At 42.3% G+C, this 17,205-nt stretch overlaps 1 protein-coding gene across 2 annotated transcripts in view; it reads right to left on the minus strand.

Moving 5' to 3' along the window:
* Positions 1–17,205, minus strand: part of LOC149467025 (glypican-5-like) — a 319,714-nt gene that overhangs the window by 194,751 nt on the left and 107,758 nt on the right. Inside the window, exons 5-6 of one of the 2 annotated variants that reach the window (XM_089672360.1) lie at positions 15,077–15,136; positions 8,650–8,775 (exon numbers count right to left, since the gene is read on the minus strand). In XM_089672360.1, coding sequence (XP_089528486.1) covers positions 8,650–8,775; positions 15,077–15,136 — 186 coding nt within the window. The remainder of the gene's footprint in view (positions 1–8,649; positions 8,776–15,076; positions 15,137–17,205) is intronic. The other variant, XM_089672361.1, reaches the window with a different exon arrangement.

Genomic DNA, 17,205 nt, shown 5'->3' on the forward strand with positions numbered 1-17,205 from the left:
CTGCCATGCTGAGTGTGGGTAGCTGGCTTTGAAGCTTTGCAGCTTCTCAGCCGGCTCCCCAATGCCCGTATGTGAGCCGTGCATGATTCTGCAGCCCCCTGGGACATGTGAATTGACCCAGAAGGTTGCAGGCAGGGAGGGGCGAACTTCTGGTGGAATCACCTAGGTGATTCCAGAGAAAGTGGTGAGCTGGTATCTGTCAAAACAAGGTACCTGATCCCGCCCCCCCAAAAAAATTGCTCCAAAATTAGAAGAGAAAGGGGGAGGGGAGGAAGAGCAGAACTTCAATTTTTCAGTGAAGTTCCACTTTAAGTAGGGGGCTGGGGAGCTAGGTTTACCAAAATTACAGGCACTGTGCTGGCAGGTCACATTATCAATTGTGTACTAGATGTGCACACTGTATGTCCCAGGATAAAGGTTTCAAAGCTTGGGTGGAACATTGCATGTTAATGTACTTTAGAAACATTTTTCTCTCACTCTGTCTGTCTTAATTGGAAGCTACCCTGAAGAATAGAATGCATACACCTGTTCTGAAGAAACAACTAGAAAGGTAAAAAATATTGTTTTACATTTTTATGTATGCTGTGTGAATAGAAATTAGGTGAAGCTCTGCTGTTTTTTTTATCATCCAATCATGTGCAATCAAAAATGCTTTTTTTAATTTTCCTTGCATATGTTTGGGTATTCTTTGCAAATTCAAGCTCTATTCAAGCAGCTCTGGCTGTAGCACAGTGGGTAAATGCACCCTTCTAGCAACAGTGACTTTGAATCCCGGAATGGCCATGCTAAATTTAAAGTTGGAATTGATTGGGACTGAACTGGGTGCTGCGGGAAGCTGGCAGAGATTCTAAATTGGGTAGTACAAAAATATGTGCGCATGGAAGGGCACAATATGTGGTGTTTGCAGTGATTTCCCCCTAAATTTACTAAGCTCTGGAGCAAGTGCATTTGCAGTACATGCAAGTAAAATAGTAAATTAACTCTAATGTGTTTGCCTGCACCAGATCACATGGTACTGTGCAGTGCAATTTTAGCCCATTTAAATGAACGCATTTCTGTGTGATTCAGGCGTCAGCCAGCCCTAAGACCAAGAACTTAAATGAGGGTTTGTCTAAACCAATGAGAAATGGTGGAAAGCATAGTGGGACCATTAGGAACAGAAGAGGGAGTCAGCCCTCCTCATAGAAGCAGTAACTGCGAAGAAACTTGTGTAGCACAAACTACATCTAGGCAATGCTTAAGTCCAATGGAGTAAAGGAAGATCAAGGGTGCAACTTCAGGTGACAGGCACCTCAAGGGGTACACTGCAAGCAGCACTGGACCTGTTAGGGGAGCATGTGCTGGAGCACAGTACAGCAGGGCTGTCACCCATGTGGTCTAGAACCAGGCCTGTTACCCCACAAGGAGGAACCCAACTTAGCTCAGGGCATTAGGCTAGGAATTAGATAGTCATAAATCAGGCTGCTGGGTAGTAGAGGTGGGGTCAAGTGACCAAAGGTGACAAGGTTACTGTAGATGACCAACCGAGGCGAACTGAGGAGAGTTGTCACTTACAATCAGTAGCAGAAGGGAGAAGGTGCTTAAGATATATACTGAAGACACCAGTGATGATACAGTAAATGGTTAAGCAATAGCAAGAGAGGTACTACAATAAGGTAAACAGTGAATATATACTGCAAAATGGATAAACATAAGAGAAATGAACTCTCAAAAGGATAAATAGTAGAAGACGTACTGCAGAAACAATGATTGGCATGAACCACAGCTCCTCCTAATCCCAGTCCTAACTAGGGGGAGGTTATAACACTACAACAGTTCAGCAGTCAATATATACTACTGTTTCTTCTGCTTGCCTGCTAGTTGGGGCCCAACTGTTATAGTGAAGCCCTCAGAATAGTGTCCCTTTAAGAACTGATGCAGGTAGTGATACTGTATTTCTTCCAGACACCTCTGTCCCTCTTTTATCAAGGTGTATTGCAGGGTTGGCCAGTGGCATCTCATCAGCTCTGTGTTAGCAGGGGATCTCCTTCTGGTTACTGGTCAAAGTACCACCAAGTCGGCATCCTCAGCATCCAGCTCCTCAATTAAACAACAGGCTCAACCAGCATCCAGGGTGTCCTCCAATGTTCCGGAATGGCTTCTACTGTGTCTCTTTCTCTCAGGTGCAACAGTCTGCTTGCAGCCACAGTTCCTCCGAAAACTATTCCTTCTCCCTGTCTTCAGCCCAGGAAATATACAACACTCCTCCTACTCTCCACCCCAGTGTCTCTGGGAGCGGAAGTCTTTTTGTTTTAGAGTCTCAAGCCACCTGAGACTTTATAACCTACACATCCCACAATCCTCCACACTTCTCTCCAGAGTCTCTAGCCATATACATACTCAGTGCACCCCATTGTGGCTTGAGGGTGGGCTTAGCACTAGTTGCTCAATGTTCTGTAATAGCAGTCCCTCCAGCAGCCATGCCTGTAAACTTTCTTTGTTACTGATCAGATACAAAAATGTTCTTTCCAAACATGAACAAGAGCACTGTAAGCTGTAAACTGGCAGCCAAGTCCATGATGTTACTCCTCTCGTGCCAGTTCTGCAGACTGGGCTACACATATAAAGATGTATATGACAGCAAAGTCTGTGTTTCCTACCCTTAGTAATAAATCCAAATGAGAGATTTTAGTGATATCTTTTATATCACTGGTCTCCAAACTGCGGCCCTGGGGTCGGATGTGGCACTGTGCTTGCCTTTATCTGGCCCTTGAGGCATTATTCCTGCCACTGACACCAGCAATAGGGCATAAATCCTACCATTGACACCAACAATGGGGCATAATTCCTTCCACTGACAACTAAAATGGGACACTATTCCTCCCACTGACACTAACTATTTCTCCCCCTAATACCAAAGATTGGGCATTGGGCACAATCCGGGCCCCCTAAAGTCTGAAGGACAGTAAACTGGCCATTTCTTTATAAAGACCCCTGGTTTATATGATGCAATAAAATTTATTGCTTGATGACTTTTTTTTATTTTTAATGTACGTGTGCATGAGGAAAAGTCAATGGTTTACAACATTTTTTTACAAATATCTGAAAAATGTGGCGTGCATTTGTATTTAGCCCCCTTTACTCAGATACTCCTAACTAAAATCTAGTGGAACCAATTGCCTTCAGAAGTCATCTAATTAGTAAATAGAGTCCATCTGTGTGTAATTTCATCTCAGGTTTGTTAGACAGCATTAGTGAACAAACAGCATCATGAAGGCCAAGGAACACACCAGTCAGTTCAGAGATAAAGTTGTGGAGAAGTGTAAGGGTTAGGTTATAAAAAAAATATCCCAAGCTTTGAACATCTCATGGAGCACTGTTCAATCCATCCTCCAAAAATGGAAAGAGTATGGCACAACTCCAGGACATGGTCATCCACCTAAACTGACAGGCCTGGCAAGGAGAGCATTAATCAGAGAAGCAGCCAAGAGGCCCATGGTAACTCTGAAGGAGCTGCAGAGATCCACAGCTCAGGTGTGAGAATCTGTCCACTGGACAACTATTAGTTGTGCATTCTACAAATCTGGCCTTTATGGAAGAGTGGCAAGAAGAAAGCCATTGTTGAAAGAAAGCCATAAGAGATCCTATTTGCAGTTTGCGAGATGTGGGGGACACAGCAAACGTGGAAGAAGGTGCTCTGGCCAGATGAGACCAAAATTGAACTTTTTGGCCTAAAACCAAAAAACTATGTGTGGTGGAAAACTAACACTGCACATCACCCTGAACACACCATCACCACCATGAAACTTTGTGGTGGCAGCATCATGTTGTGGAGATGCTTTTCTTCAGCATGGACAGGAAAGCTGGTCAGAGTTGATGTTAAGATGGATGGAGCCAAATACAAGGAAATCTTAGAAGAAAACCTGTTAGAGTCTGAAAAAGACTTGAGACTGGTGTGGAGCTTCACCTTCCAGCGGGATAAAGACCCTAAACATACAGCCAGAGCTACAATGGAATGGTTTAGATCAAAGCATATTCATGTGTTAGAATGGCCCAATCAAAGTCCAGACCTGAATCCACTTGAGAATCTGTGGCAAGACTTGAACATTGCTGTTTACAAACGTTTTCCATCCAATCTGACAGAGCTTGAGCTATTTTGCAAAGAAGAATGGGCAAAAATTTCACTCTCTAGCAGTGCAAAGCTGGTAGAGACATCCCCAAAAAGACTTGCAGCTGTAATTGCAGCGAAAGGTGGTTCTACAAAGTATTGACTTTTGAAAGCCATTTATCATTTTCCTTCCACTTCCCAATTATGTGCCACTTTGTGTTGGTCTATCACAATAAATCCCAATAAAATACAGTTACGTTTTTGGTTGTAACATGACAAAATGTGGAACATTTTCAAGGGGTATGAATACCTTTTCAAGGCACTGCATTTCTTTCAGATACTCCATCTGTGTGATCTCCCTGCTCTGTTCCTGTCCATCCTGAGATGTTCCTACTATTTCTTTACAATTTTAATCCCCAGATCCAGAAGCCTTTTCCCCTTTGTTGCCCCTCTCCCCATCATTGTCACCTTTATTTATTGTTTCATTTTGTGTTCAAACCTCCATTCCTTGTATCTTCAATCTAGTCACCTAACATCAAGGGTCCTCCTCCTGTCCAGGTGTGTGTGTGTGTGTGTGTGTGCGGGGGGGGGGGGGGTTCTGAATGCTGCATAGCACAGTGCCGCGTAAGGGTATTGCCTCAGTCTCTGCAGAAATCTCCTATGAGCTCAGAGTAGCTTAATGATGCAATCCATAGGGGTTGGCCTGGGACATCTTGGGCTCAAAGGCTGCTGGCCGAATTATACTGGAAGAGGAACATCACTGGATTGAACAGCGGTGAGTTTAAGAGGGTAAGCCCTGCAGAGGAGGTAAGTATTGCTGCAAGAGCTGCATTTTAAAAGTGATGGGCATTATTTTTTATCATTATAGTGCACTGGAGTTGGGCTTTAAAAAAAGCAAAAAAGAGCAAAGTGCATACCACAATAGTCAATGATAGCAATGAGAAACCATTATATTAAATAATCCTATATAATCTACCAAATACTGAAATATCACTTTTTGATGGATTGGCCTTTTCATGTTACTATAGGTATGTATAACTGCCCTGCAAAAAAAAAAAAAAATCTGTAGTCAAAGACACATTTCATCAAAGTGCCCTATAAAGTCACGTATTTGAAGTTTAGTTTTGGTGAATGGGGCATAGGTTAATCCCCTACAAGCCTGGGTTTTCAGAACCTTGACAGGGAGACTTCCCCCTATTAACTGTATGTATAACATCCTTTGCTAGTTTGATGAATAAATGAGAACTTTATCGAAGGTTTCTATTGCTCATTCTGACTTTGCTGGAGTTTAGGTTAATATAAATATTACTTTCGGCAGTCTTCTATAAACAAAGAATTCCTGACCCTTGGGCAGGAGATAATCATGGCAGCTATTTCTGATCTTGAGGTATCTGATGTATGACAGCCATTCCTCACTCCAGGGCTTCTAGTGATCCACAGAGTTGTGCCAAGTTGTAATGATCACACATTCTAACGTGGATTGAACAGAACATTTGTCTTCTATATCTGCTAGTTTCACTTTAATGAAGACTCTACATTAGAAGGAACTACTAGACAATTTGAAGTGCCTTATATACTGGGGCTGCTACAAAAGAAAATGTTAGAATTTGAGCACAAGAACTGCTGCTGTAAGTATGAGAAATGTTTCTGAACTTTTGGGACTTTTTTGGGTTTTTCTCCTTTTCCTTAAAAAGGAGTGTACTGATGTAGTTTCTTAAATAGGAATGTGGTGATGTAGTTAATTTTGTGTATAACACAAATTCCTTAACCATGACAAATAGGAGTCGGATAAGAGCTAAGAGCTGTTAGAAGCTCAAGCCTTAGAAGTTTCCAAATAGGATAAAGATTGTCTTGAACTGGCATTTTCACCCATTTGTTTCAAATATGGAGACAGTCCCTAGGTATGTAGAAAAAGCCCAAATGTATTTATATGCTGGCCACACTGTAAATTCAGATTCAGAATACTTTAATAATTCTAAAGGGAAATTATTCAAATGCAGTTACATTCAACAAAGACAAGACAAAATCACAATAACGAATGGAAACAAGGCACAATAACAACAACAAAATTACCATAAACAGCAAGTTTAAGCATAACTACACTGCACCTGAGCAACACAAACCAAAAACACAATTTAATTCATTTTTTACATTCCAACCAAACTCCCCCATACATTTATGTCTTCATGATTTACTTTGCTGAGAAATCATTTTGAAAAAAACTCCCTAACATTTCTGGCTGTGACCATCTTGTGTAAGGGCAGATGATTCATGTAGCATGTACTTCCTGGAATTCATCTGCCTTTACTTCAGGCATGCAGGCAGGAGGGTGTGCTTAGCTGAGAAAACCCTTCGTCCCTTCCTCCCCTACTGAAGACTCCTGGGATGTGTGACAACATTTGCCTAGGCATTGAAGCCAGGAAGTAACTGAAAAAAAAGGTTTAAAACAAGTAAAGTATGAAATACTTTCCTATCTATTTACTGATAAGTTCCGCTTTAATACCAAGTAAACCTTATTAACACTATACTGTAGTAAACCATACAATCCTATTAAAACACTACATAGAATAAATAACACTGATTGAAAAAAAACAAAAATTCAAACTCCCAAAATGCAAATATTACACTACTTTCTCTAACACTACTGTTGTGTTACACTATTTGCTTTATTATTATTTCTCCATAACCATCACTTGTTTATTATTGCTCTGTGTCTTTAAGCTGTCTCCTTCTGTCTAAACTGACTCTGTATACTCCTCCCCCTGCCTCTCTCTGTAATCATTCCACTTTATGCACTGTCTTCCTGAAGGCATCTTTCCATGAGACTTACAACGTTAATGTTTTTCTACCTATGATATTCTCCATTAAACGGAACATTTGAAGGGGTTTCCTCATCTGATTTCCTCAACACGTGAGTTTATTCATTGGGTTAAACTATCTGACCCGATGCAAGGAATAAATTCAACACCATGTGGTATAGCTGTATACATGGCTGGAGATAACGTTTATCGTCCTGTAGTGGAGTCAGAATAACTACCCTAAAAAGTATTACACATAGTTAACCTAATATCAACATATTATACAGTATAACTAAATAGAAATCTGGATCATAAACCATTAAATACTCACATTGTGCATTCACAGAGAAGATTTATATAATTTTATGGCCACAAGCAAAAAGTATTTCCTGTGTTGTTCTATCAGGGCTGTCACAATCTTTCCCTGAATGTACTCCTCAGACTGACCAGCATATTGTGGAGTGGTGGGGAATTGTTCAAGATTGAACATACCTTGGACAACATTCTCCTTTCTAACACTGTTGTTAAAGACTCTAACTCTTATCCAACAATGGATCATCCAAGGTTATGATGGCATATACAGTTTCCTGGGAAAACGCCATCTGATGAGCATAAGCGCGGTCAACATGGTTAACTGACCGAAAGAGACAAAAGGACATTGTGCAGGATTGTGACCCAGAATAAAAAAAAAACAACTGCTGCAAAAGTGACTGCAGCGCTCAATCTCAGTCTTCATGGGACTGTATGAGCCGTCATAAAATTTGATACTGTATGTCGCAACATGGCAAATAAACTGGCAACTTCAGTCACAGACAATTTGACCTCCTTGAAGCTCAGTAAGCTCTGACACGACTCCCTATTACCAGCAACGCACGCAGTGAATGACGAAAGCGAGGCTTCGCACCTGTTAGCTAGGTGTCTCATCACACAGCAGAAGCAAATAAATGTTACATCACTTCTGCTTTCAATGCAAAACATGTTGTCCTTGCACACCTGCAAATCACGTCATGTGTATATTTTTTTGTCTAACCCCTGTATAATTCAGGATCTACATTACTCCCATCATTTCTCAATAGGTCATTTCATACTGTGGTCATCTCCACAGTCCCCCTCTGGTTTTCCACTCTATAGCCATTTAATATGACTTTTCTTTATTATCTGTGGAGATTGGAGATGATCAACTGAATGAGAAATCCTGATTTTACACTGGATCTTATCCCCACAAACTGAAAATGCTAATTCATTAATTAATTTTTAATCGTCATTCATTTTGCTTCATGCATGTACAGTATATGTCTTGGCTGAGGCTAAGGAAAGGATGTTAATGGTCTATTCCATTAACATCCATGGTGGATCTTCTACAAAGGAAGTTAGTTGTGTGCCTGATAATTTCTCCAAAATCTAATGGACCAGAATTTCTGAGGAATGTTTCTGACACCTTGTTGACAACTTGTTGAATCTATGCCATGAATAAAATAAGGCAGTTCTGAAGGTAAAAGAGGGTCCAACCCAGCACTAGCAAGGTGTATCTAATAAAGTGACCGTTGAGTGTATGTATACATTATATCCATAGCAGCTTTATATAAATTATCCTGAATTTTATTTTTACTGGTCTTAATACTTTTGTAGAAACTTGCATTTGCAGAGATCTCCTACACACTTGACAGCTGCTTATAATGACCTTAAGAGACCCATTTGCTTTCATGTCAAGCCATCTGTTCTCCATAACTGCACAAACACTGTTCCATGAAGAAAAATGCTTACCTTTCCACCACATCCTCTCCATTCCAGCACGTCGAACCATCCCTCACTGCCAGGTCCCCATCACACAGACGCTCTGCCAGGGTGGTGTAGAATGTTCTTGACGGCTTTATGTACTTCGTGAATTCACTGTAATAAATACAAGATATGTCAAGTCGCAATCTTAAAGGGGAATTTTGCTCTTATGTGAAAACGCCCAAACAACAATTTTTTTATTCTATATGGTGTTAAAGTGTATGTATATCCCTATATCCCTAACTTTCTGAAGTTTTGGATAAAGTGGGGGATACAAGCACTGTGAACATCTATGTCATGTGAGCACTGCTGTGGGCCATATATGTAATGTGAGCACTGCTGTGAGCCACATATATAATATAAGCACACTGAGCCTCATATATAAGTACTGTTGGCCACATATGTAATGTGAGCACTGCTGTGAGCCACATATAGAATATAAGCACATTGAGCCACATATATATGTACTGTTGGCCACATACAGTTGCAAGAAAAAGTATGTGAACCCCTTGGGATTACGTGGAGTTTTGCATGAATTGGGCATAAAATGTGCTCTGAACGTCATCTAAGTTACAACAATAGAAGAACACAGTCTGCTGAACATAATAGTACACAAACATTAGATGTTGCCATGGTTTAATTGCACATAACATGTAAACATTCACAGTGCAGGGAGGAAAAAGTATGTGAGACCCTAGCTTAATGACTTCTCCCAGAGCTAATTGGAGCCAGGAGTGAGCCAACCTTGACTCCAATCAGTGTGATGATATTGGATGTGTTGCTGACAGCTGTCCTGCCCTTAAAAAACACACACCTGTTTTGGGTTTACTGGTTTCAAGAAGCACTGTCTGATGTGAACCATGCCTCGCAGAAAAGAGCTCTTAGGAGACCTACGATCAAGAATTGTTGACTTGCATGAAGCTGGAAAGGGTTACATAAGTATCTCCAAAAGCCCTGATGTTCATGTGTCCATGGTAAGACAGACTATCTACAAATGGAGAAAGTTTAGCACTGTTACTACTCTCCCTAGGCGTGGTCGTCCTGTAAAAATGACTGCAAGAGCACAGCGCAGAATGCTGCATGAGGTAAAGAAGAATCCCAGAGTGTCAGCTAAAGACCTACAGAAATCTCTGGCACATGCTAACATTTTTGTTGACACCTCTACAATAAGGAAAACATTAAACAAGAATGGAGTACATGGGAGGACACCACGGAGGAAGCCATTGCTGTCCAAAAAGAATATTGCAGCACGTTTGAAGTTTGCAAAAGAGCACCTGGATGTTCCACAGCACTACTGGCAAAATATACTGTGGACAGATGAAACCAAGATTGAGTTGTTTGGGAAGAACACACAACACTATGTGTGGAGAAAAAAAGGCACAGCACACCAACATCAAAACCTCATCCCCACTTTAAAACATGGTGGAGGGAGCATCATGGTTTGGGGCTGCTTTGCTGCCTCAGGGCCTGGACGGATTGTTGTCATCGATGGGAAAATGAATTCCAGAGTTTATCAAGACATTTTGCAGGAAAACGTACGACCATCTGTCCGCCAACTGAAGCTCCACAGAGGATGGGTGATGCAACAGGACAATGACCCAAAGCATACAAGTAATTCAACAAAACAATGGCTGCAACAGCACAGAATACGCCTTCTGGAGTGGCCCAGTCAGAGTCCTGACCTCAACCCGATTGAAATGCTGTGGCATGACCTTGCGAGAGCGATTCATACCAGACATCCCAAGAATATTGCTACACTGAAACAGTTTTGTGAAGAGGAGTGGTCCAAAATTACTCCAGATCGTTGTGCAGGTCTGATCTGTAACTACAGGAAACGTTTGGTTGAGGTTATTGCTGCCAAAGAAGGGTCAACCAGTTATTAAGTCCAAAGGTTCACATACTTTTTCCTCCCTGCACTGTGAATGTTTACATGTTATGGCAACTTCTAATGTTTGTGTAGTATTATGTTCAGCAGACTGTGTTCTTCTATTGTTGTGACTTAGATGACGTTCAGAGCACATTTTATGCCCAATTCATGCAAAACTCCACGTAATCCCAAGGGGTTCACATACTTTTTCTTGCAACTGTATGTAATGTGAGCACTGCTGTGAGCCACATATAGAATATAAACACACTTAGATCTCCCAGCAGCCAGCATCAATAGAACCTCTAGCAGCCAGCAACAATTGATCCCCCCAGAAACATAAGAACCCCCAACAACAATAATCCCCCAGCAACTAACATCAATAGACCCTCCAGTACACCTCAGTACCCATTGCCATTACATACATTCAGCGCTGGAGGTGCCGGAACTGCGTTCAACTTTAAAAAAGCCCTGTGTCAGAGCCTGGGACCTCTACTGTGTCCTGTCGAGGTATTAACTTCTGAGGATGGCCTAGACGTCTCTGTGAGATGGTTGCAGTTCCATCTTTGTTAAATGTTTGTATCACTCTTGCTACAGTATTCTGACTGATAAATAAAGCTTTGCTGATCTTCTTGTGTAAAGACCTCTACCTCTACCTCTACCTTGTGTCTGACAGTAACTCTTCTCACTGAGCTACCTGGGATACTGGACAACACCCTGCCTGATCTATTGCAGCGTTTTTCAACCACTGTGCCGCGGCACACTAGTGTGCCGTGAGATATTGTCTGGTGTGCCGTGGGAAAAATTCCAATTTCATCTGTAACATGTGGCTTCGGCTCACAAATAGACCAATCATTAGAATCTAATGATTCAGTGGTCGGCAAGCCGCGGCTCGCGAGCCACATGCGGCTCTTTACCCAGTCTAATGCGGCTCTTCTGTGTGCCGGGCGCCTGCTCCCCTCCCTCCTCTCGGTCGGCCGCTCCCCTGCCTCCTCTCGGTTGGCAGCCCCAAAAGTCCGCGCGGACCTTTTAATCCGGCTTGCGGATGTGGCTGTCAGGATGTGTGTAGGCGGGGCAGCGTGCCGAACGTGAGGGGAGGGGAGCTAGGCTCCTCTCACAGTCCGCCCTGAAGACCCGAACGGCGCGGGAAGACAGCGAGAGGAACGCAAAAGGTAAGTGAATTGACACGGGGGACTTGGCTTACTAGAAGGGGGGGGGGGAATAGTACTGTGGGGGATGAAATACTATATGAGGGATGAATTACTTTATGAGGGATGAAATACTATATGGGGGGATGAAATACTATATGGGGGATGAATTACTATATCAGGGATGAATTACTATATGAGGGATGAAATACTATATGGGGGGATGAAATACTATATGGGGGGATGAAATACTATATGGGGGGATGAATTACTATATGAGGGATGAAATACTATATGGGGGGATGAAATACTATATGAGGGATGAAATACTATATGGGGGATGAATTACTATATGAGGGATGAATTACTGTATGAGGGATGAAATACTATATGGGGGGATGAAATACTATATGAGGGATGAATTACTGTATGAGGGATGAAATACTATATGGGGGGATGAAATACTATATGAGGGATGAAATACTATATGAGGGGATGAAATACTATATGGGGGGATGAAATACTATATGGGGGATGAAATACTATATGAGGGATGAAATACTATATGAGGGATGAAATACTATATGAGGGATGAATTACTATATGAGGGATGAAATACTATATGGGGGGATGAAATACTATATGGGGGGATGAAATACTATATGGGGGGATGAAATACTATATGAGGGATGAATTACTATGGGGGATGAATTACTATATGGAGGATGAATTACTATATGGGGGATTAATTACTATGCTTACTATGGGGGAATATTACTATACTTACTATGGATGACACATACACATCATTCATCTACTCTTGGTCCGGCCCCCGGGTCCAATTATAAAATACTTTATTATTTCATAATAAAGTAATTATAAAATAATTTCTTTGTGTTTGATTCCTATTCAAGAGAATTACTTTATATATAGTCAATATAGGCACAGAGGTAAATTTTTTTAACATTTTCTAATGGTGGTGTGCCTCGTGATTTTTTTCATGAAAAAAGTGTGCCTTTGCACAAAAAAGGTTGAAAAACACTGATCTATTGGACAATCCTGCCTTGTGCCTTGTTTTCTGATGAACCTTGAACTCCTTGCTCCTCCCATGAACTTCCTGGTTTAAGCCATGTCTCTGCACTTCCTGGGTGCCAGATTATTGTGCCTTCTCCAGCCAGTAACTCGCTTGTCTCTCCTGCTGCCATTTATACCTTCGCTACTGACCTTTGGCTTCTTCCTAGGCTACGATTCTGCCTCACCCCCATCTAGTACTGCTTGTTACTGACCCTTGGCTTGTTGACTGACTCCGCTTCTGCTAGATCCCTACCTGCTCTATCTGCTCTTGGTTTCCAGCTTGCTCATTCCTTGGTGGGGTGATCATGAGAACTGTGACCGGGTACTAACATGCAGCTAAATCCATCTCCACCATTAGGAGCTCTGGTGAAAACTGGTTAGTGCTTAGACCCCACACCTCAGGTAAGCCTGCGTCATTTCCCAGTGTGATCTGCTGGTGTACCTATCCTACTGGTTTCAGGTAAGTCTTACACTGCTATAGCAACTGTTCTCTGAACCTGACCACAGGACACCTTACTTATATGCAACATAAGCACTCTGAGCCACATATATTTTATAAATGCTCTGAGCTTATAATACTATAAGCATTATGATCCACATAGGTAATGTAAGCTCTGCAAGCTACACCTGTTACATAGCTACATGGTTTCCAAGATTGAAAAAAAACACATGTCCATCCAGCTCAACCTACGTAGCTGTATGCGTGTTTGATTTTTATTATCCAACATTTCCCATAGCCTTGCATATTCTGCTTCTTGAAGAAGACATCTAAAAGTTTTGTGAAGTTGCTAACACTCTGTACTAGTACCACTGCCTGGGGAAAAGAGGAAATTTACTGCTTTAGCAATAAAGAACCCTTTCCTTGTTCTAAAGTTAAACCTACTTTCTTCTAACCTCTAATAGTGTGTGTGTGTCTTCTTCAGGAACCTTAAACAATTTATTACAGTTACCGAAGTCACCTTTGATATATTATACATTGTAATCATATCCCCCTCATCTTTCCTGAGGATGAGTGACTAAAACTGAACAGCAAGACGAGGCCAAACCAGTGCTTTCCAAAGGAGTATAAGTATTGATTTATATATGTATGTCCTTTTTTAATGCATGACAGTATTTTGCTAGCTGCAGGTTGGTATTGCATGCTATTGCTTGTGATCTACAAGCACCCCACGATCTGCCAAATGTATTCCTTCATAATTTGGTGTCATCGGCAAACACCAAAACTGAGAGTTTAATTCCAACCTTTGTATCATTAACAGCTTCCCGATCGCCCTATAGCATACATATATATACTATATATATATACCTGAATTTGTATTTCCGGGTAGAGGGTGCGGGCATGCACGCGCCGCCCTACCCGCACCGCCATTGGCGGCTACAGCTGTCGATCACCGGGTCCCGACCTGATCGATTCCCCGCCGGCACCCGGCGATTGCCGAAGCACACTGACAGAGGAGAGCTCTGTGTGAAAACAATACAGATCTCTCCCCCTGTTAGCACCAGCATGCTGCTTTGTATTGCTCTGCATAGCAGAGCAATACAAAGCAGTGTGCTTTCACAGTAAAGCACACACAGACAACACAGTAAAACAGCACACACTTAACCGTTTGATTGCCCCAGATGTTAACCCCTTCCAGCCCAGTGTCATTAGTACAGTGTCAGTGTTTTTTATTAGCACTGATCACTGTATTAGTGTCATTAGGATGTCGATCACCGGGGCACAATGCTGTATTGCAAAAATGGCCTGGTCAGGAAGGGGGGTAAATCCCCTGGAGGGCAAGTGGTTAATATACATATTGTGTAGCACTGGCCCCAAGACAGAACCCTGGGGCACACCAATCACAATTTATGGAATATAAGCACTGTGAGTCTCATATGTAAAATGAGTACTGTAAGTCATATATATACTGCGAGTATTGTGAGCCATATACTGCATGTAATGTGAGTATCGTTAGCCACATATGTAATGTGTATTCTGTGAGCCACAAATGTAATATAGGCACTGCAAGCCATACATGTAATGTAAGCACTGTAAGCTGCCTGGCATTCGTTTTCATTACTGTCCTGTGAACCTATTTGCAGAACTGAGTACAAATAACACTCAGATGGCTTTTGATGAAAATATGAACCTGTACTTCAGAAAGAAATGAATAACACATGTTGATATCACATTGCTGGATCAAACAGGACCCACATAGGCAGACAGCAGCCAAACATAATGTTATTGTCCAGCAGGTGGCTGAGGAGCGCAAACATTCCATGGAGGTCAATATACTACCAGGACATGCAAAGTCTGAGAGCAAAGAGCCAGCCGGTGATTTTGTCTTACCGAGAGATTCTTTTCAAGCTGTTAGGCTTGTCATTCTTCGAAGCTTTCAGAGGCAGAGAGCTGGAGGGTTCAAGGTGTAGCAGTTAGCCCCCCAGATAAGAAGAGGTGGAAGAAAACATGCAAATAGTTGGAGAAAGAAAAGAGAAAATTACTCAAGAAACAGTCCATTTTTTATGTGTGTGTAATAGCAATAGCATACAAGCAAAAAAGAGAATAGGAAGATGCAAACTGGGCAAGGAAGCTCAGGGGAAAAAATCATTTTAATCTATAGAAAAAGTTGAAAAAGGAATCTTGAACTTTATATCAGACTGAACTTAAATGTAGGGGTTGGAAGGCATGGGGAAAGGTGGATAGCATATTAGAATTAGCATACAACTATCTGTGTGTCATAACACAAAGTTCTGGAGCACGCCACTGATGGATCATGTGACTGAACACTATGGCAGCCCACAAGAAGGATGATGGGGAGTTTTATCAAAGTGAATGAAGACTCTTCTTAGATCAGCACTCATAATGCAGAGGTATGACAGGCCATCACAGCTAATGCAGGATTTAATGTGGTTGTAAACCTCAGACATGAAACATGAATAAAGCATAATCCTCTATAGCAGTGTTCACTAAATGGCGGACCGGGTCCACAAACAGCCCCAGCACCGCTGCCGCCAGCCTGCAATGACAGATCCGCCGCTGAGCAGGGTGGTCGTCACGGCAACATGATATCATGTGTACGCCCCGCCCCTTTCAGCTCACTATCTCTTCGGCTCCCACTCCCTGCACACAAGTATCCAGCAAGGATCCCGGCACAGCTCCTGTCTGCCCTCAAGTTAGAATGTGCCCATCAGAGTGCCCCTTAATATGTGCCCATCAGAGTGCCCCTTAATATAAATGTGCCCATCAGAGTGCCCCTTAACATAAATGTGCTCATCAGAGTGCCCCTTAACATAAATGTGCCCATCAGAGTGCCCCTTAACATAAATGTGCCCATCAGAGTGCCCCTTAATATAAATGTCCCCATCATAGTGCCCCTTAACATAAATGTGCCCATCAGAGTGCCCCTTAACATAAATGTGCCCATCAGAGTGCCCCTTAACATAAATGTGCCCATCAGAGTGCCCCTTAACATAAATGTGCCCATCAGAGTGCCCCTTAATATAAATGTGCTCATCAGAGTGCCCCTTAACATAAAATGTGCCCACCAGCATGCCTCTTATTTTATGTTAAGGGGCACTCTGACAGGCACATTTTATATTAAGGGGCACTCTGATGGGCACATTTTATGTTAAGGGGCACTCTGATGGGCACATTTTATGTTAAGGGGCACTCTGACGGGCACAACATAGCATGTGCCCATCAGAGTGCACCTTAACATAAAATGTATCTTTCAGAGTGCCCTTTAATATAAATGTGCCCATCAAAGTGCCCCTTAACATAAAATGTGCCCATCAGCATGCCCCTTATTGTATGTTAAAGGGCACTCTGACTGGCACATTTTATGTTAAGGAGCACTCTGATGAGCACATTTTATGTTAAGGTGCAGTCTGATGGGCCCATTTTATGTTAAGGGGGCACAAATGGGTACATAGTGTGGAAAGGGGCACTCTGATGGAGAATATGATGTAAAGGGGCACTCTGATGAGGAAATATCATAGAAAGGGGTACTTTGAGTGTAAGGGGGCACTCTGATGGGAATAACTGATGTAAGGTGGCAATGTGATGGGGATACCTGATGTAAAGGGGCACTCTGATGGGGACACCTAATGTAAGCAGGCACACTGATGGGCATACCCTATTCGGACCTTGGCCAGAAGATAATTTTAGTGACCAGACCTCCTTCAATTTTAATTCAATACCCCTGCTCTATAGTGTGTACTTGTCTCAATTAGGAGTGCTAAGTGTCATCTCTGTCTGCTGCTTCATTCCCCTGCTATCAGCATGGATCATTTCTGACAAGTTTTCATGCCACCAAGAGAAAAATGCTGACAGGGGAGGAGGGACCTCCATCGGATTGACAGCCTCAGCTCTGCTCCTGTAAGCTCTGTGGAAAGGGGGTGTGTCTCTTCCCTCCAATCAGCTCTCAGAGCTCTCCTCATTGATGTAACTGCAGCTCCCCGCCCCCTGCTTTTCAGAGG

Source organism: Staurois parvus, unplaced genomic scaffold (assembly GCF_062004578.1).
Source record: "Staurois parvus isolate SC_StPar_1 unplaced genomic scaffold, SC_StPar_1.0 ptg000126l, whole genome shotgun sequence".
Classification (NCBI taxonomy): domain Eukaryota; kingdom Metazoa; phylum Chordata; class Amphibia; order Anura; family Ranidae; genus Staurois; species Staurois parvus.